This window comes from Pezoporus wallicus, unplaced genomic scaffold (genome assembly GCF_028554395.1).
Source record: "Pezoporus wallicus isolate ANWC-B61680 ecotype Strahan unplaced genomic scaffold, APGP_CSIRO_Pwel_v1 contig_6428, whole genome shotgun sequence".
Lineage (NCBI taxonomy): Eukaryota > Metazoa > Chordata > Aves > Psittaciformes > Psittacidae > Pezoporus > Pezoporus wallicus.
Genome location: NW_026639269.1, coordinates 3130699 through 3154556, shown reverse-complemented (window position 1 = coordinate 3154556; position 23858 = coordinate 3130699). Strand labels below are relative to the sequence as shown.

The following is a 23858-nucleotide window of genomic DNA, read 5'->3' as shown; positions in this document are numbered from 1 at the left end:
GACATAGTAATGTTTCATTTTATTTGATAGAAAGTTGCTTCAAAAATATGATTAACTATATACATTCTTATATGCTGTACATACAGCTACATATACAAAATGTACATAATAGCAAACATCCTTCTGTTACATTTTATAGATGGTAGTTAATAACATGAGATGTATTTCATACTTGCTTTCATCCTGATCCTATCTAGAAGAAATCGATAGAGATGAGACATGAAAAAGGCTAGCAGATCACTTAATTCATACCCCAGCCCCCACTACAGTCTTCTCCACAGTGCATTTCATGAGTGCATTGTTCTAGTACAGTTAGGTTTGCAGCACTTCCCTTTAGCGAGATTTGGCTGCTAACCTTACCCATTTTTTTTCTGGCATTCAGCCTAATACTATTCCTAATTTATTTCTGTAACTCAGATCTCCAGAGTTACAGAAATCTTCCTCATATCAAGATAGATTTCTCCAGCTTTGTATTGTGGGGGTGTTTGTCGGTTTTAGTTTTGAATGTTTTTCATCTAGATTGCTCAGTTGCCTCCTTGTCATATTTAAAATCAATTCAACTATTAGTACTCTTTGTTCTGGGGAAAGTACACTCAAGCATAAAAGCTATAATCCAAGTGTTCTCTCCTTCCCATTCTACCACCCACTGTAAACCTGAAATCAGTCAGAGACAAAAAAAATGTACCTTCCCCCCCTGCTCTTCCTTCTCAGGCAATTACAGGGTGTGTAACTGCCAACTGCTCCCTGGGACAAGTGGTGTCAGATCTCAAGAGGAACTGGGCAGTTCCTGGGATTTTTCTGGTCCCAGTCCAAGCGGGAATGCTCCACCCTCTCTCTAAGCAAGAGGTAGCATACTAACATTGAAAGACAGGGAGTAGAAGCTGGTAACTCAGCCCTTTACTAGTCATCTTCAAGAAATTGTCCTCCATTTCCTGACTAGGGGGATCAGGCAACCTTACCCTATGGACCTGATGTTCAGGGAAGAAGGGAGAGTGAGAGCTGCCAAACCAGTAAAGTTCCAGCAGCAGCAGGCCTGTGAGAGAAGCCACAGCCTCCACAACAAAACAGGTTATCCTGGAGGACTCTTCTCCAAGATAATAGGGAACATGCCTTCTTTCATTGCCTTTCCAGCTTTCAGAGGTTAAAAATGAGCTGCTTCTTTCCTGCAAGCATCTTGAGAGCTGCAGTTTCATCGCCCTAAGAATGTTTAACAGCATCCTTAAATACCTATTTTATTTCTCTGCTCATGTGGCCCTGTGCTTTCTAACCCTATGCTAGCCATTCGTAGGGTTCATTTCACTTGGAAATTTTTCTATTCTCTTTTTATACCTCTGTATCTTTTTAATATTAATATGCAAGAGTTTTCTCTTGTCAGAAAAGCAGTTTTCCATCAGCTCTCAAGGTGAGGGCAAGGGGATTATGGTTCCTCTTATACATTCTTTTGGCATTATTTTAAATAATGTTTTTTTCTAACTAAGGGGAATTCTACTTATATTCTTCAGAGCAAGTTTACGTTTTCTGAATTACTGCATAACATGCATATATTTAATAATATCTTAAAGACAAAGGTATTAATATGCCTTTATTTTCTTTCTAAGTTGTGGGATTTTCATTTGTTTGAGAAAATAGTTCTCAGGCTTCTCTTCTGCTTACAGTATCTCTGTCCACCACTGCTAGGCCCGTTTAGAGTTTATTTCCTTTTTATTTTATACTACTCCATAATCTCCGCTGAGAATTTGAACTGGTATGAAGTTATCTTCTGTTATTCCTTGTCTGAATTCCTGAGATCCTGTCCGCAACCTTGGTTGGGAGAGGGCGCTGGTGAGCTGCTGGCGAGATAGGACTCCGCCTTAGAAGTGGGCTTGCAACACTCCTCCCGACCTTGTGGGGTGGGAGGTGGAGAAGTCAGGTGGCTGTCACTTTGCTGCACTTGTGCATTAGTAGCTGGTGAATCATCATCCTGCTGGTCTTGTGTACTGGGAGGAACAGTGGAAGAGATGATGCCCTGAGGAACAGCTGTTGAACCACTGTTGAGACAATTTATAACTAATCTTGAAATGCTAACATTAAATGTGCACTTACTATTGCTCTTAGTTTCTGAGCAGCAGAGTGAGTTAACTAGTTAACTAACTGCATTGGCACATTCCCCTTTTCCTTGTTTCACCTCAGCCTTATGATTCTGAGATGGTGACTTGTCTGTCTCTTTAGATTTGACTCCAAATCACTTCTCTTGAATTGCAATTGTATTCTGGAGAAAGGCAGAGGAGGTGGGCAAGGAAGGAGGAGCATCAAAGAAGAAGGTCAAAACTGCAGTATCACCAGTTAGTAGCTTGTGTGTAAACTGTTACTAAAGGTACTGCATAACAGGATTTTCTCTTGACCCCTCTGTACTTCATTGCTGGAAGGTGAACTGAAGGCATTAACAGTGAGATTATGAGCACTTTTAAATTCTCATTTTCTTACAGAGAAAACTTGTGTCATCTGAGTTAAAAGAATCACCACTGATATCTTAATTACTTAGAGGGTGCTTAAATGCTTTTACAATGAGGAAATGAACAGATGTAAAATTAATCCATTACAAAGGCATTCAAGTAAGCATCTTATTCAAGAGAGACTATGCAGGCAATATCTGCACTGGTTTCAGTGGATGCTGGACTAGATATTACATAAGTACTTAGCAATAACAGACATAAAGACATGTTTAAAATATCAAGTTTAAATTAAAAGGTCTACGGGCAGTATTAAAAAAAAACAAACAGAACTGTTATATTGCTAGCTCAAGATCCTTCTGTAAGGCTTCAGGAATACTGTGTCTGTACATGAGAAGATTAGGAATTAGCAAAATTTATGGATGTATCTGATGAGATAAAGATTTAAAATATAAAATATTTAAGATTAGTGCTTTCAAAGAATACAGTCTGGGTTTCTGTGCTATTATTTTCCCACGTGTGTCAAGGACAAGATAAAATACTACGGTGAGTCAATGCACACTGCATGTTGCAAATACAGAAGATCTTTGTTTACGAAGCTTTCTCATCTCTATGTGAAAAGCACCAAGACAGTAAACTGTATTTTAGCCAGGTTGGTGCATTTGTTTATTGTTTCCAGATGGGAAAGCCTGTGTATGTGGATTCTTCCAGTAGATATTATGTGAGTATTTCTCAAGTAGTAATTCATAGACCAATTATGGTCCATGGAGTATTACCAGGTGCATTAGAGAGGAATTTTAGTAACAAAGGACTGCTATTTTTCAAACAATTGTGTCGTAACATAGTCAAATACCTTGGGGTGGGTTTTTTGATTGATTGGTTGGTTTTTGGTTTGTTGTTGTTATGAAGTGTCTTACAGTTGCAAATACAGATTTTAAAGCATGCACAAGATAACTGAACTAGGAAGAATAAAATACTACTGCAATATGGAAAGTGTAAGTAAGGAAAAATCTGTTCTCCCTGTCTCACCGATTTTAATCTCTTATCTGTTCCTTGTTAATCTCATCCTATTCCTGAGGAGAGGCTGAGAGTGCTGGCACTGTTTCACCTCAAACAGGGTCAAGCAGATCTATCTGTGTTTATTAATATCTGATGGGAAGGTGTAAAGAAGATGGTGCCTCTTCTCAGTGATGCCCAGTGGCAGGACCAGAAGCAATAGGCACAAATTGAAACACAGGAAATGACATCTGACATCACAAAACATCTTTTCACAGTGAGGGTGACCAGGCACTGGCATGGGTTGCTCAGAGAGGTGGTGGGGTCTCCATCTTTGGAGAACTGTACACAGCTCTGAACAACCTGGTCTAGGTGACCCTGTTCTGAGCAGCAAGAGTTGGACTAGCCAATCTACAGAGGTCCCTCTCAACCTCAACTATTCTGTGATGCATACATTTGGTGTATGTGGGAACAGTACTATGCAAATAGCTGACTTTACTGATGAGAGGGATGGGTTCAGCAATTTCAGACTGAAAGATAAGAATACCCATAATAAGAAAAGGTTATTTAATAGTTCCGCTGTCCCAATAATTCAGATTCATCTGCCAGTAAAAGACTGCTAATGTAGCTTTCCAGCAGTACTTTTATCAGTAGGTATAAAAGAGGTGTGATTTTCCTTATCTTTACTTGTGGGTTAATTGAGGTGTAAGAGGTGACATGAAAATAGAACTGACTGGTCTTTGGAGATCCTACAGAGAATAATGCCAAAGCTAAACTAGACACATTGATCAAAGTAACTCCATGTGTTTACTTCTGTATTCCATTCCTATAATTTAATGGTCTTACGCTGCTTTGTCTAGAATGTACAACTTTTTCTGTACCATAATGTTAAGCTGGACTGCTTTTTGTATTACACATTTTCATAACCTTGTACAAAAAGTATTTACCTACTTGGCCATGCCTGTACGAACACGTATCTTCATGGTAATTTTAGATTTTGTTACCACAGGATAATAAAACAAATTACACATTGCAAACTACATTTTTTTGGTTTTTTTTTCAGACTTACCAAAAGCTATGCTTCTGAAAAGCACCTGAGTTAAGATCTTTGCTTAAAATCGGCTTCTTGGTGCAATTGTTCAGTTTTTGTCCCATCATTCGTCTAATTAAAGCATCATCTGTGTTTGGAAACAACTGTTTTGTGATTCCTGCAAAATAGACAGACAATACATATGAGGAATGCAAATCAGGGAAACAATCGATATGTGACCTAAAATGCATTTCTTGCATCTTTGATATTTCCAGCTACTTCAGCTTTAGCTCCAGTTACTTTGCTGTCTTCACACACTACTTCATAGGTTTTGCATGTGCCAGCTCTGCGCTTTCCATACTGCTGTGCCTGCTCTTGGCAGACTCAAAGGGAACTCCAGGGCCACAAGGGCTTCCTGTAGTCAGTGACTTGTGTTTGCTCATCCTCCCTCCCTTTGTTCTGTTCTTGATCAGAGAGTCCTTTTCCTATCCTTATCAGTCCTCATGCCTCTGAATCTTACAGAGCTTTTTAATTAATTTTCATTTGCAGGTGATGTCGTTTTCCCTTAAAAATTCCCTTCTGTTTTGCCTGGCTAACTTCTTTTGAATGCAGTACTAACAGGACTGACTCAACATCAGGAATGCGATTCCTGCACCCTTTCCCTTGATTTTTTTATCCCCTTTCATTTCATTTTTAAGTCTTACAGTTTCTATCTTCTTTAAATAATCTGATCTACTAACTCACTTTCTCCAGTCTAAAACTCCCAGGCTTCCTTCTTATTTTTCCTTTTCTCCTGTGTAATGCTGACACTTCTCTATTTGAATTCAAGAGTATTCTCATTTCTCTTAACAGACTTCTTTGAATTCTCTATAGGCTCCCCTCTGTCACTGAATTCTCTGCAGCATGCTGTAGTCAGTATCCTGATTATCTTCTCTGCTTCCCTTCTCAGCTTTGCCTAGACCCTTCCCCAGAATCCACCTTTAGAAGTCATTTATAGCTCTTAGCATCATAGAATTATTTAGGTTGGAAAAGACCATTGAGTCCAACAGTTCTTCTCATCCCATGAAATCTTTTAAAGGTTTCTTATACATCATGCTAAAATTGTCTCATCTTACTGCCTCTAAAGATATTTTCACCCCTTCCTTTTCTCTTTGGACTTTGGTCCTTGTTCTCTAGCTAGGTTCTTCAAGACAAGATGTTTCCATAACTGGTAACTTTTGAATTTGCTGGTCAACTTCAATGAAACTGGACCAGGGTAGAAGAGCTGGAGATAAGCTGGGAGGAGAACAGGCAGTCCTGGAAAGGCAATGGGAGAAGGATTCTAGCACAGAATTTAGGCTATGTTGCTCAAGTATAAAGCTGTAGGTGTAAACCAAATAAAAACCAGACTTCATAGGCTCACAAAATAGTTTTCCTTAAAGCTATTACTTCCATCTGCATCTTTCCTATGCACCAAACTTCTTCCGCCTTAAACCTCAGCACAAAACAAATTTTGTTTGCTTCTCTGATCACTGTTCCTGTCTTCTGTACTTACTCTCATTTTGCCTCCAGCACTATTTAAAATGTCAGAATTCATAACATTCACTAACTTCAGAATACAGCAGACATCATTTTAAATTCGACCTCAGTGTGTCCTCTCTTTGCCTTCCCTATCTGTTAGCATCATAATCTGAGTTTGACTGTTGTAGATAACCTTTCAAAGGCTAAAAAAATTTACAATACCACTGTGCCTGAGTAGCCACTTAAATAAACCCCACAAAATTCACACAGTAGAAATACTGCTGCTTAGCATTTCACTGCCAGCATTTGTAACAGATGGTTTAAATGTATGTAGCTGCAGAAGGAAATATGAAACAGCACATCACCTGAGCAGACCAGCTGTTAAGCATTACAGCCCCTCCCTCAGAGAAAGCCCTCTGTCAAGTCAGTGCCACATTGAGTAATGTTAACAAGCCATCACCTATGATCTCCTGAACTTCATTCTGATTCATAGCTGGTTTTGCCGCTTTATCCTTTGAAGAGGAGGACTTTGCACCTGTCAGGCTGTGTGTAGCCATGTATTCATGTGTATAAAGTGCTTGCATCAAGTCATTTATAAACTTTTGAGGTTTGCTCTTGTTACAAAGTGCAATCTGCCATTTTTCGATCTTGAACTGGAAGACAAAATTGGTTATAGGCATAACTATTGCAGTTCTCAAGAAATATTATATAGTATACCTCTGAAATATCTTTTTAATTTTCTTTTTTTAAATCACAATTTTGAATGGAATCTCTGTAAACTGTGTGCTTGATATCAACACTAAACTTTCACAGCACACTGTGTTTGGAACTATACATGCAGGTTGATTTTATCAGAATCAAATGTTGGAGAGGGTAAGGACCCCATTCATCCTAGCAAACACTTCTCCAAGCAATCCTTATTACTCACTAGTGGAGTCAGGACATGTTCATGCGTATCTAACTCCTTCTGCTTGCGCTCCATGTGGGCTGGCTGTGCTCCAGTTCTGGCACAGATTTTGTGCAGCCTTGGGAGCATGGCACTATGCCCAAGCTAATATTCCTGCCTCTGAGCAGACATGCCCTAAGAACTGTGACATCTGGTCCTGGGCTTTAACAGTGACTTCTACATGCAGCACTTGTACAGCCTAAGCATTTGAACTCTTCTAACGGGCAGTTTTGAGATACCTTTAAGTCAGGTTAGGTTGCTTAGAAAATTAGGACTTTTAATTTCTTTGGAGATAGTAGGTCAAATTTGGTGTATTGCCATAGTCAGTCAAATCACACCTTGATAATTTTTAATAGTTTCTTTGGGATTTAGAACCCCACAACATACAAGAATGATTTCCACCAACTGGCATGACTCAGTGCATAAGAATGTAAATTTTGAATGCAGAAGCTAGAATTATTCTTTTTGTTGTGTCTTTCTATTTTTCATGTACGGCCTTTGTGCCTCTGATTTCTCAATGATGCTCTGTTATAATTACAGAGAACAGGGGATCTTCACTCAGTATACATGCATACATGTATTTCTACTGGTGTCTAACACTACAGCAGGAACATAGCATTCTCCATTTACTTATTAACCATTTAAAGAGACTGCTGGTATTTTTCTTAGATTATCTCTGAAACACTATTGGTCCCCTTTGGCATCTAAAACATTAGCCTGGAAGTTATCCTTGGATCTCAGTATTTTCTTCATGCATCCCCAGTCACAGATGTGCAAAGCCACTGCAATCAAAACCAGTTTTAAAGTGGAGCACCACACTGAATTAAGTCTGGTATTTCCCATGGAAAGAGCCTTCTGCATGAGGAGCTCATTAGTCATATCATCAACAGAACAATGATCAAATGATTTTTACTGATGCTTATTTTTTATATTGGTTATACTATAGCAGTAAAATTTGTACTGTATGAGGTTAATTTTTATGCCTGAAATTACCTTTTAACTGACCTGTTTTTCTGTCTGTTGCTCCTCATCTTCAACATTCAAAGTTATTGGTGAGCTGGAGTTACTGTGCATAGCTGCATATGAATCTGCTAATGGATTGTTAGATGCTTTCCAGACAGCATGTGAATGCAGAGTGGATGCAGATGATGTCACTCCCCCTTTGAGCAGTGCTTCAGCCATCCCTACCAGTTCCTCAAAATGGGTGACTGCTTGTGGCAACACTGAAATCAAATGGAAAGTGAGGAGTAAAATAGTAATCGAAGTTTTCAGACTCTAATTAAATAAGCATGTGTATTTTTGCAGTTAGGTTCCTGTTACAATGCAAGAGAGTCAAACTAGTCAGCAAAGAGGCTTTAATATACTTTTTTCCTGTTCTGTCAAATGTTTACCTGCTATTCTGTTCTCCCCATCCATGAAAAGCCAGCCTCTGTTTCTAGAATAGTATAGATCAGTTCTCTGCAAGGCCAAGAGGAACCAGTAGTTTACACCCATCATGGTACTAAGCACGATATTTCTCTTTTTGCTATCTCAAAATCTCTACAAGTCTGTAAAGGTATCAAATATGGGGTAAATAATGTTATGCCTGATTTTTTTTTTCTTCAAAGAAGTTGCATAGACTGCATAGATTTTGTTTTTATTTTTTAATCTATAAAGAATATATTTTAAATACCCTTTTCTTCAAGTAATATTTAATTTCAAATGCAAACTTTTATTAAGTCCATTAAGAAAAATCAATTCAGAGCAAAAAGGATGCAAGGGATAAAGAATCAGCAAGATACAGGATCACTAAAGTACAGAAAATACTGTAAAAGACTAATACAAGTGCTTACACTGCAAGGCAATGGACCTAAATGTGTCAGAGAAGATGTCAGATGCTAATAGAATGTTTAAAAATAATATTCAAAAAGGTGGAGATGAATGATTCAAACCAAGATGAATAACATATGGAATGGGATCAGGTGGGCAGTGAAACTGATAGGCACTTGAAAAATCAGACAAGAATAAAAAAGGAGATACTAGGCTGTCTAGGGATGGTATGATGTAGCTGGCAAGGGAAGGAGCAAAAGCTCTTTAAACCTTATTCATTCACTAATGTTTTACAATTTTGGATTCAGTCTTGGCTGCCCCAGTGTAAGGGAGAGGGACAAGTAAGAAGAGCTTCAGAGATGATCACTAACTGATGAAGGATTCATTTTTAAAAGAACCTCTGGGAAAGGACTACATTTGTTGCACCTGGAATCAAGATTACCGATAATGAGGAATTACCAAAGTAATTAGAAATTAAATCCTTCCAGAATAAATAAAATTTCAGTAGATGAAGAAAGACTGCTAGTAAATAGTCACTTGGACTGGTCAGTGGAGTGTTTGAGCTAAGCCAATGGTTATATACAGCATACAGAAAGGTTCTCTTGGGAGCAACTGACAGGATTTAGACAGATTTTTCCACTTCTACGATTGCATAGCCCCTGCGTAAGACATTTTTTCCAAGTGCTGCTGGAATTAAATGTTGCCATATATCAAACACTTCGATGCTAACAGTAGGCCTTGATCATGTCAGGTGCTTGAGCATCATAATTCCCATCCAAATGGCCTCTTATAAATCAAGCTTTTCCATGACCTTCAGGCTTTCCTCTTCATCAAAATACTTCCCCTGACTTTACCTTGAAGCATAACCAGCGACTGCCTCAGGCGGCAGTTTTCTCTCATGGTGTCTGTCAGCTTCCGTTTGAGACCTTTTATTTTGGCACACAGTTCTACCTTGGACAGTTGAAATAAAGGCTCTTCATCCTCACTGCTACTTTCACTGTACAAGAATTTGCTTCCTGCATAAGGCTCTCTCTGAAAAACAAACCCATGCAAACTGCTATCTAGAGCAATAACAACATGAAATTAATGCATTAAAACTAACATTAAAATATATGGCTAAAGAGAATATTCTCTTTGTACACAGAATGTATAAACAAACTGAATGCATTTTAGTCATAGCAGTTTCTGAACATAGTTATTACCATTCCTCTTAACAGTAAAAATGAAATGTCAGCGTAATACATAACTGTTAGGTCTCTCTCTGTTTTCCATTCACTAATTTTCCAAGGTAGTGTCTTTTAGAACTGTCAATTTCACTAAAACAGAAGGCTTACACCCACCTAAATAAATACATTCCAGTTTGCTTTTTGCTTAATACATTGAAATTGCTGAAGATGAGATGTTTACCTGTTTGTTAATTAAAGATGTTTCAAGTTGACTCAGGATGTTGGCAGGAGCAGATGCCTGCAATGATTTCTTTCTCTTTATAGGCTTCATCACCTTCCCCTGAAAACAGGAGCATAATAGTGCCTTTGCATTCCTATAGAGCCTTTCACTACAGTATCTCCTAGTATACCATTAACTTTTATTCACCGTGCACTTGACATTCTCAGCATTTCTGAAAAATATGTTTGTAACTTTTATGTTTTCTTTTCCTTTATTTTGTCAGTGCCGATCTCAGCACAGTGCAAAGCTCAGAAAACCTGATCCCTTTCCTTTCTTAGGCAATGGTCAGATTTCTGTCTTATGGGAGGAAATGTAATAGAGCTACAGAGCAGCCAAGTCTTGAACAAGACTTTTCTCTTTAAATAGCAAAGGACAAAATCTGCTGGCCTAATTAATGTGACAGGTTATTGTGCTGAGGTACTACATGAAGATGCCTACATTTATGATACATATTTTTGTATTATATTGTGAATAACCAATAATTACCAATAATTACAGTCTATTTCATTCCATTACAGACCTACCAATATCAGGCACAGAAAGACAGAAACTCACCTCTTCTTTATCCAGGTCACTGTCCTCACTTTCTGAAAATATCATTTCGATCCTCTTCCTCTTGCCTTTTCCAAGGACTTGTATTTTTGTAATTTCATCTGCTCGTAATATCTTCTGCATCATTTCCACCAGCTCTTGGGGGTCATCTGAAGTGATGGGATAAAAAAAAAAAAAGGCCAAAGCACAGAAAATCAGGGAGCAAAACAACCAGATTAAAATTTCCTATCAGGCAAATGCTTCGGAACTGCACTCACCACTCATGTACACAACTTTCACCAGGTGCCTTTCTGTCTTTCTTTCTCCCACAGGCCAGTTTACTAGCACGTGCTCATTTGGTTTCAGAAGTCTTTCTAGATTGTTGTCATCACTGGGAAGGTCCTGTATCCATGAAGTCTCTCCAATTTGCAGTGAATTATCATTTACAAAATCAAACAGTGTGAATTTTTTCATTGTTAAGTGTTTTTTTCGTCACACAGACACTGCCTGCAGGATGTCATTGGAAAAATAGCTGTTATTGTGTCATGTCACAGGAAAAGTCCCAAACAACCTTCCTATTCCTGGATATTGGTAATTATCTTATATGAAAATATACTGGACAAGGAAATGAAAACTAGTCAAGCAGCATGTTATATCTCCCCTGAAAGATGGGAGATGGGTTCCTTATTACACGTACATCAGGCAGTTGCCTCCAAGACTATGCACAGAGAACAGCCTGCACTCACAGAGCCCTTGCTTTCATGTTACTATGACACCTAATCTATCTCCTGTCTGAGATCTCTGTTACTGTGACATTTGCCCTAACAAAAGTTTTCAGTCCAGCCTCTGACTGAAAGATACAGGTGTGCTAAAAATCCCTAGAATGAAGGAAAGTACTAGCTATACATGCTACTAAGAGGGATGTATGACTTCCAGAGCTGTATTAATCATGTCACAGACGGCAAGATGTTCAATTGCAGCCACAGATACCCAACTCAGAATAACGCAGGACAACTGACTGGGAGAGGTATGACACATTCTGGCAGTGGAAAATTTGACATACAAAAGAAATGACAGGACTGGAAGAGAGCTGAGCTGCTTCATGAAGTGTAATAGCAACAAGGAGAACCATTGCCAAATATCCTTTGGGATAAACTAAATCCTTTGCTTAAATAAAACAATACTTTTAAAGCAAAGGGTCATTTCTGAGCTTTTTAAAGAACTGAAGTTCTGCACTGGGAGAAAGGAACAAGTTGTACTTTGTGCTTCATTTTTCTAATTAAGCTGATATGCCATATACAAAAGTGTGAAATGTAACACACACTATTAAACTCTACTGGAAATGTAACCAGTTTGTTTAAGTGTTTCCATTATACTTGAAGACATTTTATACTTTAAAATTATTAAATCAGATAAACCAATAAATAGAAAATCTGATTTTGTCAAACCTTGATATTTTCTCCAGCAAACATATGCTTTAGCCTGTCAGTTCATAGAGGTAAAATACTTCTAAGGGGCTGAAATTTCATAAATTCCCAGATGTGATAGCATGACTTGTGATTTACTTGGCCTCAATCAGTCAGAAACAAATCTAGTGCCTCATGTAGCAGCTGCCAAAAAGGAAACTCAGAGCTAGGAAGGGAGAATTACGCAGGGCTATTATGTCGAAGTGAGAAAATCTGGCTGCAGTGCTTCAAGAGGCAACGTTAATTTGTTTGGAAGTCCAGCTCACCACTATTCACCACGTCTGTGCTACGCCTCAACAAAGCTGGCTTTTTACACAGGGGTGAACTTGTTAATTTGCTAAAGACAGCTGCGTTCTTGTCAACATGTTTACTGATACAATGAGGCAAGTGGTGTAAGAAATCCACCATTAAAGAGAGTATTAAATCATGCTTTTATGCAGAATGTGTTGAGTGTGCTAGTAGCAGGATTTCTAAGTACTGCCCTGATAAAGAAAGAAGACTATGTTTGCAAGAATTCATGTTAATCTTTTTAAAGACAGTTAGAAAGACTGGGAACATTCCTCCCATGTAAATAGAGAGGGATGGAGTCTGAGTATCTATGGAGAGGAAGCAGTCTGAATATCTATGCGTAGCATGAATCACCATAGGCCTCATTCTGCCACTGATCCATGCCAAGTCTCATACCTCAGACAAGGATCATTCAAATGAGCAAACGTACAGACAAAACAGAACCCAAAGAAAGAAAAGTTTCAGCATTGACCTCACTAGGGATAGGCGATGGCCAAAATGAAACAGAATATTTGCCCTAGCAACAGTATACAGGATTTAAAACATTTGGTGTATGAAATCACAGTGGGCATCAATATTCTTCGTTCTTTTTCAAAATGCTTTTGAGTATGTACCCCAGTCAGTTAACATGAAGATGTTAACTTCCACCTCTGATCAACCCAAAACAGCAATTCCCATTACACAGTTCTTCAATTCTCAAATGAAGTACTTTGAGCTTTCCTGTCCTTGGCCCTTGGCACTTGTGAGCTACTTCATTACCCTCCTAAAAGCCCATATAAGATGAACAGGATTGCAGCAAAGTTTGAGCTGCCAGTGTGCTACAGCTAACAGCTGATGGACTGACTTCTGTATTCTTTTAATGGTTCCCTGTACTCCTCTAGCAGTTTGTATGTTGTCTCTCATTTTGTATTGAGACAAATCTTCTCTGAGCTATGGACATTCTTTTGGTCTGCACTCACAGGGTTAGCAAGCAAGCCCCAGATTTCCAGGGACAGATTGAATACACAGGCTGTTCACATTATGGAGGGCAAGTGATGACTCCCCACGGCACTGGGGATATTCACATACACACTGCGCCAACACTGTGCACATTGACAGTAAGTTCAACAGCTTTTGGAAGGTATCAGACTTGTGTACATGCAATACAGCTTAATGAAATAGATGCACATGTGGACTTCTGGATGTTTGGAGCCCATGACAACAGTGTAGGGCTACTGGTAGATGCTGTGAAGCATACAGCAACCAAAATTCCCTATAGTCTTTACAACAGACAAGCACCTGGATCCACAAAAATCCATCCCATCACTCAAAGCCAGGGACAGTTTTCACCATGGTCGTATCAGGATTTGGAGCTCAGCAGTTTGTCTAAGTTATCTGTAAAATTCTTTTAAGCTGTCAAGATTCTTGCCTGCAGTGGGAGGACATGCTAGTAAACAGTTAAACTGACTTCACCAAGAGCCTCAAGAGCTGCCAAGTTAAAGTACAAGCTACACGGGATGCTGAGAGAAATGAGGAATGTATTTCACAGACAGTCAAGGAGGAGGGGTGGGGTTGAAGCACTCCTTTAGCTCCTGGTATGAATCTGAAAGCCACTCAGCAGCTTCCTGAGGCCTGTGCTCAGTCCTGTTGCTCCTGCTGCTTTTGAAGGGACCAAGGCAGGAAAGCAGTTCTGAGGCAGCAACAGTAACTGGCTACACCCCCTCTCCTCTGCTGCAGCTCTGCTGGGCACCAGCAAAAACTGTTTGCATTACAGATGAAATGATAAAATTATTACATTGCAAAATAAAAGGAACAGAGTGCAATAGTTGATAGTATTTTTCTGTCATGGAGCTATTTCTTCAGCTTCTGCAGTAGACATTAATCAAGCTATGTCTTTTCACAGAATTTATTGTGACAATCCATGAGCCCTGGGGATAATACTTAACTGTCTGCTGGCATCATCTCTAGCCAGTGATTAAAGGGAATGGAAAGGTAGAACAAAATGTCTCTAATGAGGAAAAGGAACAGTAAAACACTTCACTTACTGGAAGTTAAGTCCTGCCATGTTTTCTCACCCTGTTCTCCCTCTGGAGTCAATGTGAACTTTGTCTGAGTCAGGACTGCTGGAGATGCCTCCCTCTAAAATGTCTCATTTGCCAAAACAGACCAAAGGCAAAATATACTGTACCATTAGGAAAAAAAAAACCGCAGCAAACCAAAACCAAACAAACCCTGGGAACTGGTATTGACCTTACTAAACTTTTACTGCCTTAATAGTGAGAGGTTGTCTAGCCATACTTGCCTCAGTCACCACAGAAAGAGAGGTGATTCATCTCACCCCAAGACATGTATCTAGAAGACAGCAGATGACTTACTCTCTGGAGAGCCTGCTTTTCTCTGCTGACTATCCAGAGGTATGTCTCCTTACAGAAGCTGCCACGGTCCTCATCCTGTATTAGGTTTTTCTGATTTTGAATAGTAGGATAGATTCCAGCAGACCTTCTGCTATAGGAAGCCAAAAGGATGAGGTCTTTTAATGTGCATCTGGTTCCATTTAAAATCTTTCTAATACAGTTCTGCAAGCCATCATATGAGATTTCTGACACTGAGTGCTTTGTTCAGTAGTTTAATTGGAAGATATATAGTGGTTCACAAACATTACCCTGCATGCAGCTACTAACCACAGAGAGAATTAAATGACCTTTGAAAGCCACTTATGCTTTGCGAGTTACTTAATTCTGCTCTATTCTCCATTTGAAAACACTTGCTACTTATTTGAGAAGTACTGAAATGCAAATCTATGATTTTTCACTCTTCTAAGAAATCTGTCTTTACTTTTTCTTAAAGCAGGTTATTTGTAGAAGGGGTGAAAAAAAAGAAAAGAAGGAGCCATTTAATTTTAAAGCTCTGCAGAGAAAACATTAATTGGACTCTTAATTTTTACAAACATGTTAACACCTCACATTCTGCACAGATGCCACACATTTGCACACAGAATATTGTTACTAAGCAACCCCAAAAGCTAGAACAAAAAAACCCTCACGAAAACCACAAAAGTCCTTTAAAGACATATCTCACCCTTTGACTGACATAGTCTGTTTCATTCAGCCAGAGTTGGCAGATGGCTTGCTGAGATCATTAATTCTCTTTCCTTTCAGTAAATGCAGTGTAAAGTATTACAAATGTACAACATGAGATTGTATGACCACTCAATGGGTCTGATTCTGCTGTCTTAAAATAGGGCCATGCCATTGATTTCAGCAAAACAAGAAACTGTACCACAGCTGTGTAACACAGATCCCTAACAAAGTACTAACACTTTATATTATCTACCCTCTAAGTCCAGCCCTTGATAATCCCAGTTTTCTTTGAGGAAAAAAAAACATTAATCTACATCACTCAAAACTATTTATTTCCAATTCAGCATAATAAATTGTAGTCACAGATTTGGTTTGTGTTACTCAGACTGTGGCATTTTACATTGAACTTGTCAGGACACTAAATACAATGTTGGTGTAAAACTCTTTAGCTGAGCTGAAGTCTCAAAATCCCCAGCACTCTGCGGCAAGTATATGATGGAAAACATAACCATATTGAAGAATGTTACATACTTTCTTGTGGGTTCTAATCTTATTTCCCTGATACCCAGTGTAAGGTTTACTAATGATTTCAGCAGAATTAGGCACTGTTGGAAGCAGAAGTGTTGTTACCACTCAAAAGATTTACAATGTGATATCTTAGTCATTTCATGGGGAAATATGACTTAAAAGCACAAATCTGCTCCTCTCAGCTGAGAAATACAGAGTACAGATTTTCCAGAATCATCAGTATCGCTGTGTTTCAAATTAATCTGGAAACCTGGGGAAGCATCTATGAGAACATTACTGCAACTTTCAAGATTATAAATGCACAGAAATGATCCCACTTGTCTTCCACAGGAAGGATAAAATGACATGATTTTTGCAAGTGCTATCCAACACGTCATTTCTTGACGATAAAGCACTCTCCTGGTGTGACTAGCTATGAAATAATCTGAGATACTTATCTAAACAGCGATCCTATTCATGGTAAAGGAACATCTTCTGGCCTTATTTATGCAGATAGTCTTGCTGACTTCAAAGCCTCAGCAGCATTTACAATCCACAGGATTATATGCAGAATCTGGCCCATACCTTGTCCCACAAACCAGAATCTATTTGAGTGACCCAGGGTATTCATGAAGCCATTATTATTTTTCACAGTAGTGCCCTCCATGAGTTTTAGCAACCTAGAAGTTCTATAAAATAACATTAGTATCTAAATACGCCAAAGCCCTTTGCAGGACTGTGGCATAAATCAAAAAGCTTGAAGTTTGTTGGAAAAGCTCTGATTTTTGTATCAAAACAATAATTTTATTTGTCATACTGAATGATAGGAAAGGATGAATAATTCATTATTAAGCAATTATATTTAGTAAGCCTTAGAAGTACTAAACTTTTGTTCTAACTAACAATTCATTCAACTAACAGTGAAACAGTGTTCATTTTAGTAAATTACAAGACTGTAACCTAGCACTGCTTTCAGTGCAGGATTTAGTTCTAGATTAAGATGCCTACATTTAGGTGTCACTGATGCACCAGGTGTCTAATTTACTACTGCAGTCACTGGAGAGCTAGGGATCAGTTTGGCTTCCGATATGCAAGTATCTAGTGCCAGTGTCTTCTGGTATTCTGCTTGGCCTTCAGCTGCTAGTCCAGAAATCCAAATCTCCCACAGGTCTTTTATCTCAACTGCCATCCCTTTGGAGATGCCTCAGCCTTCAGCAACTCAACAGTCATAAGAGTCAAGCCCTTAACGAACACAATTAAAACTCCCTGGAGAACAATTCAGCTTATTTCAAAAGCTCTAGGGCTCAATTCAGTTGCCTAAAAATAAATGTGTAGTGCAATGTTAGATACCATAAATTATTATACCTGACCTCCAACCGCTTCTTCTGACGGGCACATGTCCCACACAGGGACTAAACCCTCTCCCAGGCTGATGAAGGTGGTTAATAACTCCAGGCACCTCAAATAGTACTAAACACATCAGTTCATGAAAGTGAATTGTTCTTTGCCCCCAGTGATTGAACTGAGTTTAAATAGCTTAGATACCTCACATGCTTATAAACCACCTACATTTGTTAATCTTAATCCCATACTCAGTGAAAGATCCCCATGAAGATGCCAAATTACAAGACACATGAAGTTATCTTAATTCTACATCACAGATTAGTATCTTTATTACATAGCTATTTCAGAGCCAACAGATGGAAAACCAATACCATTTCGATTGGCTTGTTCACAAATGACATGCTCAACAAAATGTACTAACATACAAACCAACCAAAATCAGTTTATTTATTGAGCTGGATGAGACACCCAAGCTACAGGAATTTGAATAGTCACATGGAAGCTCTTTCCATGCAGGTTAATATATCCAAACTCTTAGAAGCAATAAGCAGCCTGGGAGGAGAAACAAGTCAGCATGGCTCTGTAGAGTCCACCACTTGGCTATACTCATTCTGACCTGGCTTGGGCAATTCAACATAATACCTCTTAACAGCTCCCAAATTATAAAGGTTAAAGACCAGTGATGCATTCACTTAATCTGTCTAAAGATGTTTATGGAAAGGCAACATCATTAGGGAAAGTTTGACCACATGCAAATCTGCGCTGAGGGGCAAAACCTGTGCACTTGCTCATGCAGTCAAACATCTAAAGGCTGAAAAAAAATTAGACATACTTTCCACATGCAACTAATGTGCTTTCAGATTGGACTAGTTCAAAGAAACCCACTGATAACTTGATATAAGAGTGTATAAGAGGATGAATCTTACTCTTTTTATAAGATGGCATAAGTTATCTGCTATCTTTCAATAAAGTGTGCTGCTCCAAAGCATTGCTATTGGTGACATTCTGCCTTCAGCTCTAAGAGCACAGAGGTGAAATAGCAGGTAGGAAATCCCAGGCTTGAGGTCTAGTCGGTATTTAATAATCTAGTGGCATTTTAACTCTCTTTACTTATATGTCTTAACTGGCTGTCACAGGTGAGTGAAGATAGATTAGAAGTCATGCCTGCTCTTTTACTCCAAAGCTCCTCCTCAATTGCTCTGTTTTTGCAGCATGTTGGTAGGAGGGAATGAACTGCATGATCTCTGGTTAAAGAAAAAAGATCTGCATTACTGTTAAAGGTCATGAGCTAGAACAAGAGACATATACATTGTCACCTTACTTCAGGGACTATTACTACAACTAAGAGGAGCTCTGTGTACGCTTAAAGAATTGGCAGAAAGGCATTTCTCTGCAAAGACAACCTCAAACCTGATTAGAACTACTTTTTCCCCTCCTGTAAAATTGTCTTTTTAGTGTATGTAGTTCACCTTACTTTAATAAGAGCTGAACAACCAGTGTTGTATATCGGTCTGAAACAATCCTTAAACAACTTCCAATTATACACATAAAATACTAATGAAGTGCAATTCCCTCTGGAATGCAAGGCCACATTCAGACTGACAACTGCTACACTAAACACTGCCAAAAATGAATACAGAACAAATTTTAACCAAGGACAAAGGGGCATACCACTGCTGTAATAAAAAAAAAAAAAAAAAGCCATAGGAGTTTTAGCAGTATATTTCCATCTGGGCTCAAGATCAGCTTCTCTGTCTGCAAAGTCAATTTATGCCCACAGAATCACTGCCAGCATTTTTCCACCAATACTGTAAGCCATGAATGTACAGTTGCATGGCTCACAGTCCCTTCGATTTACATTCAGTCTAATAAACAGAGGGAATCAAAACATGCAAGTTGTGTGAGTTGATGAACCTGCAGAATAAGGACAATTACCTCTACATATACTAAGCAGGCAGGAATTTGGTTTTACATGATCACCTAAGACACTTGCAGACAGCAGGATGTTCCAGTCGTGGAGGGACCTAGGCTGCAGCACTGAATCACACAGTTTGGTCTTGGGTAAATCATACAACCTTTACAATTTATCTTCTTTTTCAAAGGATCTGAAATAATAATACATATTTTCCTAATTTTAGTGATACTGTAAGGATTAACTAATGCTAGCATGCCTTCCAAACATACAAAGCACTGTATGGCACTAACAATTTTACATGCTTGGCAGAACAAAGATGTGCAATAATCCCAGGGAATTTAGAACATACCATTTCATGTAACAGATTTTTTTTGAAATGTGATGCTTGTATCAAGCTAGAAATTCTTTTTCTCTCAGCTGAAGAATGTATTTTATAAGCTTTAATCATCTACCACAAACTCCCACATCTTCTCATATATCATGCTTAAAGTGCTAGGACAGCATGTAACCTGTGAAGTAGAATGTTGAGGGGGATGGTCAATTATTTCATAGCATAAACTTCATAATACTCATATACAATGATATTTTCTGTATTTAGTTTGCTTGCTTCTTTGGTTTCTACTGTATTTACCTTTTTATTAGTAAATCAAAAAGTAGATTAGGTTCCTGTTTGGTTAGAAAAAAAAGCAAATATTTTGTTAAGAAGTCTTAGATGATTAAAGAACCCTTCTAACCAGTTAAGGAGTCACTTAAGCAGAATATTTTACTTAATTATAATTAAGTAGTAGAAACACAGTTCTTAAAGCATAGCTACATAGCAATGAAAGGAAGTTATCTTTTCACTTCCTCAGCAACTCTTCTGAAATCATATCATGTATCATCTCCTATTCTCATGTCCACATCACCAGATCTAGCATGTGACCTCTTTCTTTTGGCTCACTGATACAGGGGCCCTTATAATTGCAGAATGATGTCCACAGAGCCTGAATCTGCAGGAGCAGAGAGTTGCCTGCAAGGAATTGTGGAGTGCCCTTGAATCCCATGGCTCACACCAAGGGAGGTCAGCAGATGTCTGCAGACATGGATTCTCCACTCAAAATACCATCATATTTTCTTTTTACGATTGTTTTTTCCTCCTTCCAGCCTAACCCACAGTACTCAGAGTTTCTTTTAAAAAACATTGCCGAACCTCACGTAAATTTACACGGAATACACTATTCCATAGATTGTACTGTACTTCTGCATACGTGGCAATGGTAAGGGTAAGGGATGAAAGTACCTCTGCCTTGCTGGGCAAGACTGCTAAGTCAGAACAGGTTATCATGAAAAGCTAGCTGAAAGAATATTTCAGGTCAACTCTGCCTTGTGTCCCTGCAGGAAGGCTGCTGCTACAACACATTTCCAGCTCAACTCTTCCATTAAACTGCAGAAGTTTGACATAATTTCTCTGCTGTTCCTCTCCGTCATGCAACTTGGGAAAACTGGTAAATAACTGCATTCTAGAGTGACTACAACCAGAGAAACACCCTCTTGTCCTGTCCTTTTCCACTGCAAACATTTGCTGCTCGCCTGTTTGCTGTGGAGTCTCTGAAGCAGAACTTTTTTTTTCATCCCTCTGCCAAAGTAGTTATCACCACCTCCTCCCTCAGCATTGCTCATGTAAAAGGCTGCTTCCATGCCAAAAACTTCAGTTATGCCTGTGACTCTGTTGCTGCCCTGTTTCCCTCGGATCCTCATCAAAACAAACATCTGCAGGATGCTACCTCCCACCTTCTCGCACCTCCACGTCATGCGTACTCTGAAATGGCAACAGTACCCCTTATTTATTTCAGGGTTGATGGCTGCCTTCTAAGATTACAAAACCCTCTTGGACTTACTTAATTCAGCCTCTCAATAAATTACATCTGTCTTCTGACCTCCCATGCCATTCCACACACTCTTGTCACAGTCAGTCGCAACCCTCTGTTACCTTCTTTTACTTCCTCTTCTCTGAAATAGCTTCACCTCTGGGATTCTCGGAGGTCAAATCTCTCAGCTGAGAGGTTTTCTTTTAACCTTCTCTCTTCATTCCTTTTCTCTTTTCTGTTTATCATCCTTAAGATTTATGAAAAGTTCCCTAGAAAACATGCTGTAAAGAAGCTTAGATTAAAAAAGATGTATATGTAGAGCCTCTTGTAATTTCTCTTTATTACTATTTGAGAAAAAAAAACAAACAACAACCCAACATCTACCCACAAGTAGTTTGCTTATATTAATGTGAAATAACTTCACCAAACTTAAACTTTATTCACCATAGAAGTAATGTTTTAACCACACTACCACACCCTGCAGTATTTAACAAACAGAGCAGCAATGAATATAAAGCAAGCCATAGCAGCAGTTTGGTGTACATGTGAGACAGTTGACTCAGAAGCCTGGAGCAGTAGCTCTCTGAAAAAATCACACACATCAGCATTTCTTGTACTAAATGGTACTCTCTTTTGCATTTGAAAAACAAATACTAAGCAGTTGTCATGAAGACACCAGTGAGCCCTCAGTTTTAGAAGGGAAAAGCTATAAACCTTAAACCAACAAGCTAACACTAGAGATTTGTCTGTCAGACGTTTTCTGCGCACTGTTACCCGAGAACAATGTGAAAATAACCGTTCCCTCTCACTTCTCTGCAATTTACCGTGCAGTCACTGCCGTGGTACCTTTCCTCTACCATCCCCTTCTGAAACAATAAATCAGTGCAGAGCCAAAGATAGTGAAAAGTTTCCTGTTCCTACAACGCACTGCAGCGAATCAACACTGCAGCAGGGCAGCATGCTGCCAGGAGGATCACTCTGATTTGCTTCATGTTACACTGAGGGAACATGAACCATTTGAATGATCTCCAGGTAATCTGCATTAAAACCATTTTACTGCAGTGTACTGCGGTATTAGGAAAGATTTCAATATCCCACCACGTGATGCAAGACAACCTTATAGCATTTGTCGGATCCCAGGCAGCAAGGGAAAGCTTTAAATCACAGGCTGCAACGTAGCAACTTTCCATGTTACAGAGCAACACGACAGGCTATTCTGGCTCACTACGCTGGCGTACAGTGTGAAATGATACAAAATTCCTGGAATAAAATATTACAGACCTAAAAGCCAACTCTCTTTTTGCTCTCTTTACTTAGTCCCCCAACCTGGTATCAAGAGAATATTTCAATGAAAATGTATTTCCCTCACATTAATGTGAGTACAGTGAAGTGTTACAATGTTATTAGTATTCCAGAGGCCATTTTTCCCTCTTCTACTTCAGCTACCACGGATATGTTTCCCACTCTCGCCTTCCAGCTTGTATATATTTTGTAGTTAATTCAAATCTTCACATATGCTTTTCTATATAGTTTTATAGCAGTCATAAAGCAGTAGCATTTCAATGTTATTCCAATGTTTACATATAGAGATTTTCAACATTTCTATGAAGTTATAGAGTCACAGAGTCATACAATGGTTTGGGTTAGAAGGGACATTTAATGGCCATCTAGTCCAATCCCCCTGCAATGAGCAGGGACACCTTCAACTACATCAGGCTGCTCAGAGCCCTGTCCAACCCGACCTTGAAATTTCGAAAATGTTTCTCAGATTTATTTGCTCACATTAAGATGCATGAAAAGAGCACGGATTTTGTCTCGAATTAACCTAACTTTTCCCTCAGTAACACAGGCAAGCACACTACCATAAACCGGTACCTGGATGTATTTTCAGCACCTGAGTTTTTTTTGGCTTTCAGTGGTACGAGGGAGATTAGAACTGCAACTTCCAAGGCCTCTGAAACGGTCTGAAGTACGGAGCGCCACCGAAGTAACAGCTACAGAGGCAGCGGCAGTGACATGGGTGAACCCTGTTACTATCCGCATTAGCAACCCGCACGCGCCAGAAGGTTTGCGCCACGCTTGACGCCTCAGCTCGGGCCGCAGCTCGCTGCAGTTTACTGCAGTACGAGGGTACACGCAGGGTATGGTCCCGCCACAGCCTCCGCTGCAGCACCCCCTGCACCACCCAACTTCCACACGGCTTCCGCGCAGGAATCCCCTTGGCGAGCGCTCGCACCGCACACCGCCCAGAGACCGGTGTCTGCCCTGCACCTCGCATCCGGGACAGCCGGCGGGGGCTCTGGCCAAATCCCAGTCCCAGGACCTGGGGTCGGCCAAACGCGCGGGCCCTCTCGGACGTGTCCTGCCAGCGCTCCCCAGCCCCTGCCCCCGCGACAGCGAGGACACCACACCGCGATCGGCGCCGCCGCAGAGCCCCCCTGCCAACGGGCACAAGCCGGCACGGGCGACCTCTGCCGCGCCCCGGCCGCCCGGCCCTCTCCCCTCAGGTGAGCCCGGCAGCGCGGGAAGCTGCCTTGGTACCTGGCAGCGGCCATTTTCCGCCTCCCTCTGTAGCAGCTCTGGTGCGTGATGTCAGCTGTCGCCCCGGCCCAGTCCCCGCGGCTGCGGGTTGCTTTGCGCCGCGCCGCGATCCTCCCTCTCTCCCTCCGGCGGTGGCACCCCCCGCTCCTCCTCCTCCTCCTCCTCCCGCCGCCCCGCCCCGCCGCCATGCGGCCCCCGCCCCGC

General features: G+C 40.0%; 1 protein-coding gene across 4 annotated transcripts; it reads right to left on the bottom strand.

Moving 5' to 3' along the window:
- On the bottom strand, positions 1-23757 carry BEND6 (BEN domain containing 6). 4 transcript variants are annotated; one of them, XM_057414025.1, is made up of 10 exons: positions 23655-23757; positions 21236-21394; positions 10966-11194; positions 10712-10857; positions 10118-10216; positions 9565-9742; positions 7907-8124; positions 6416-6608; positions 4495-4633; positions 1-2027 (listed from the first exon to the last, which is right to left on the bottom strand). In XM_057414025.1, exons 3-10 carry the CDS (start codon positions 11159-11161, stop codon positions 1763-1765), a joined length of 1434 nt encoding a protein of 477 aa, XP_057270008.1. In that variant the 5' UTR covers positions 11162-11194; positions 21236-21394; positions 23655-23757; the 3' UTR covers positions 1-1762. The 4 variants fall into 4 exon arrangements, with proteins under 4 accessions (XP_057270008.1, XP_057270007.1, XP_057270009.1 ...); XM_057414024.1 differs by having other exon boundaries at positions 21236-21405; positions 23655-23737; XM_057414026.1 differs by having other exon boundaries at positions 21236-21360; positions 23655-23732.
- Between the last annotated feature and the right edge of the window lie 101 nt (positions 23758-23858).

Bases quoted from the DNA above. Each gene is read 5' to 3' on its own strand.
- BEND6 (XM_057414025.1), bottom strand. From the start codon at position 11,161: ATGAAAAAATTCACACTGTTTGATTTTGTAAATGATAATTCACTGCAA. The intron at 6,609-7,906 runs GTCAGTTAAAAG...TTTGTCTTCCAG, and splicing joins AGCAACAGACAGAAAAACAG to TTCAAGATCGAAAAATGGCA. The intron at 2,028-4,494 runs GTAAGTCTGAAA...TTGTCTCAACAG, and splicing joins TTTCAGAAGCATAGCTTTTG to TGGTTCAACAGCTGTTCCTC.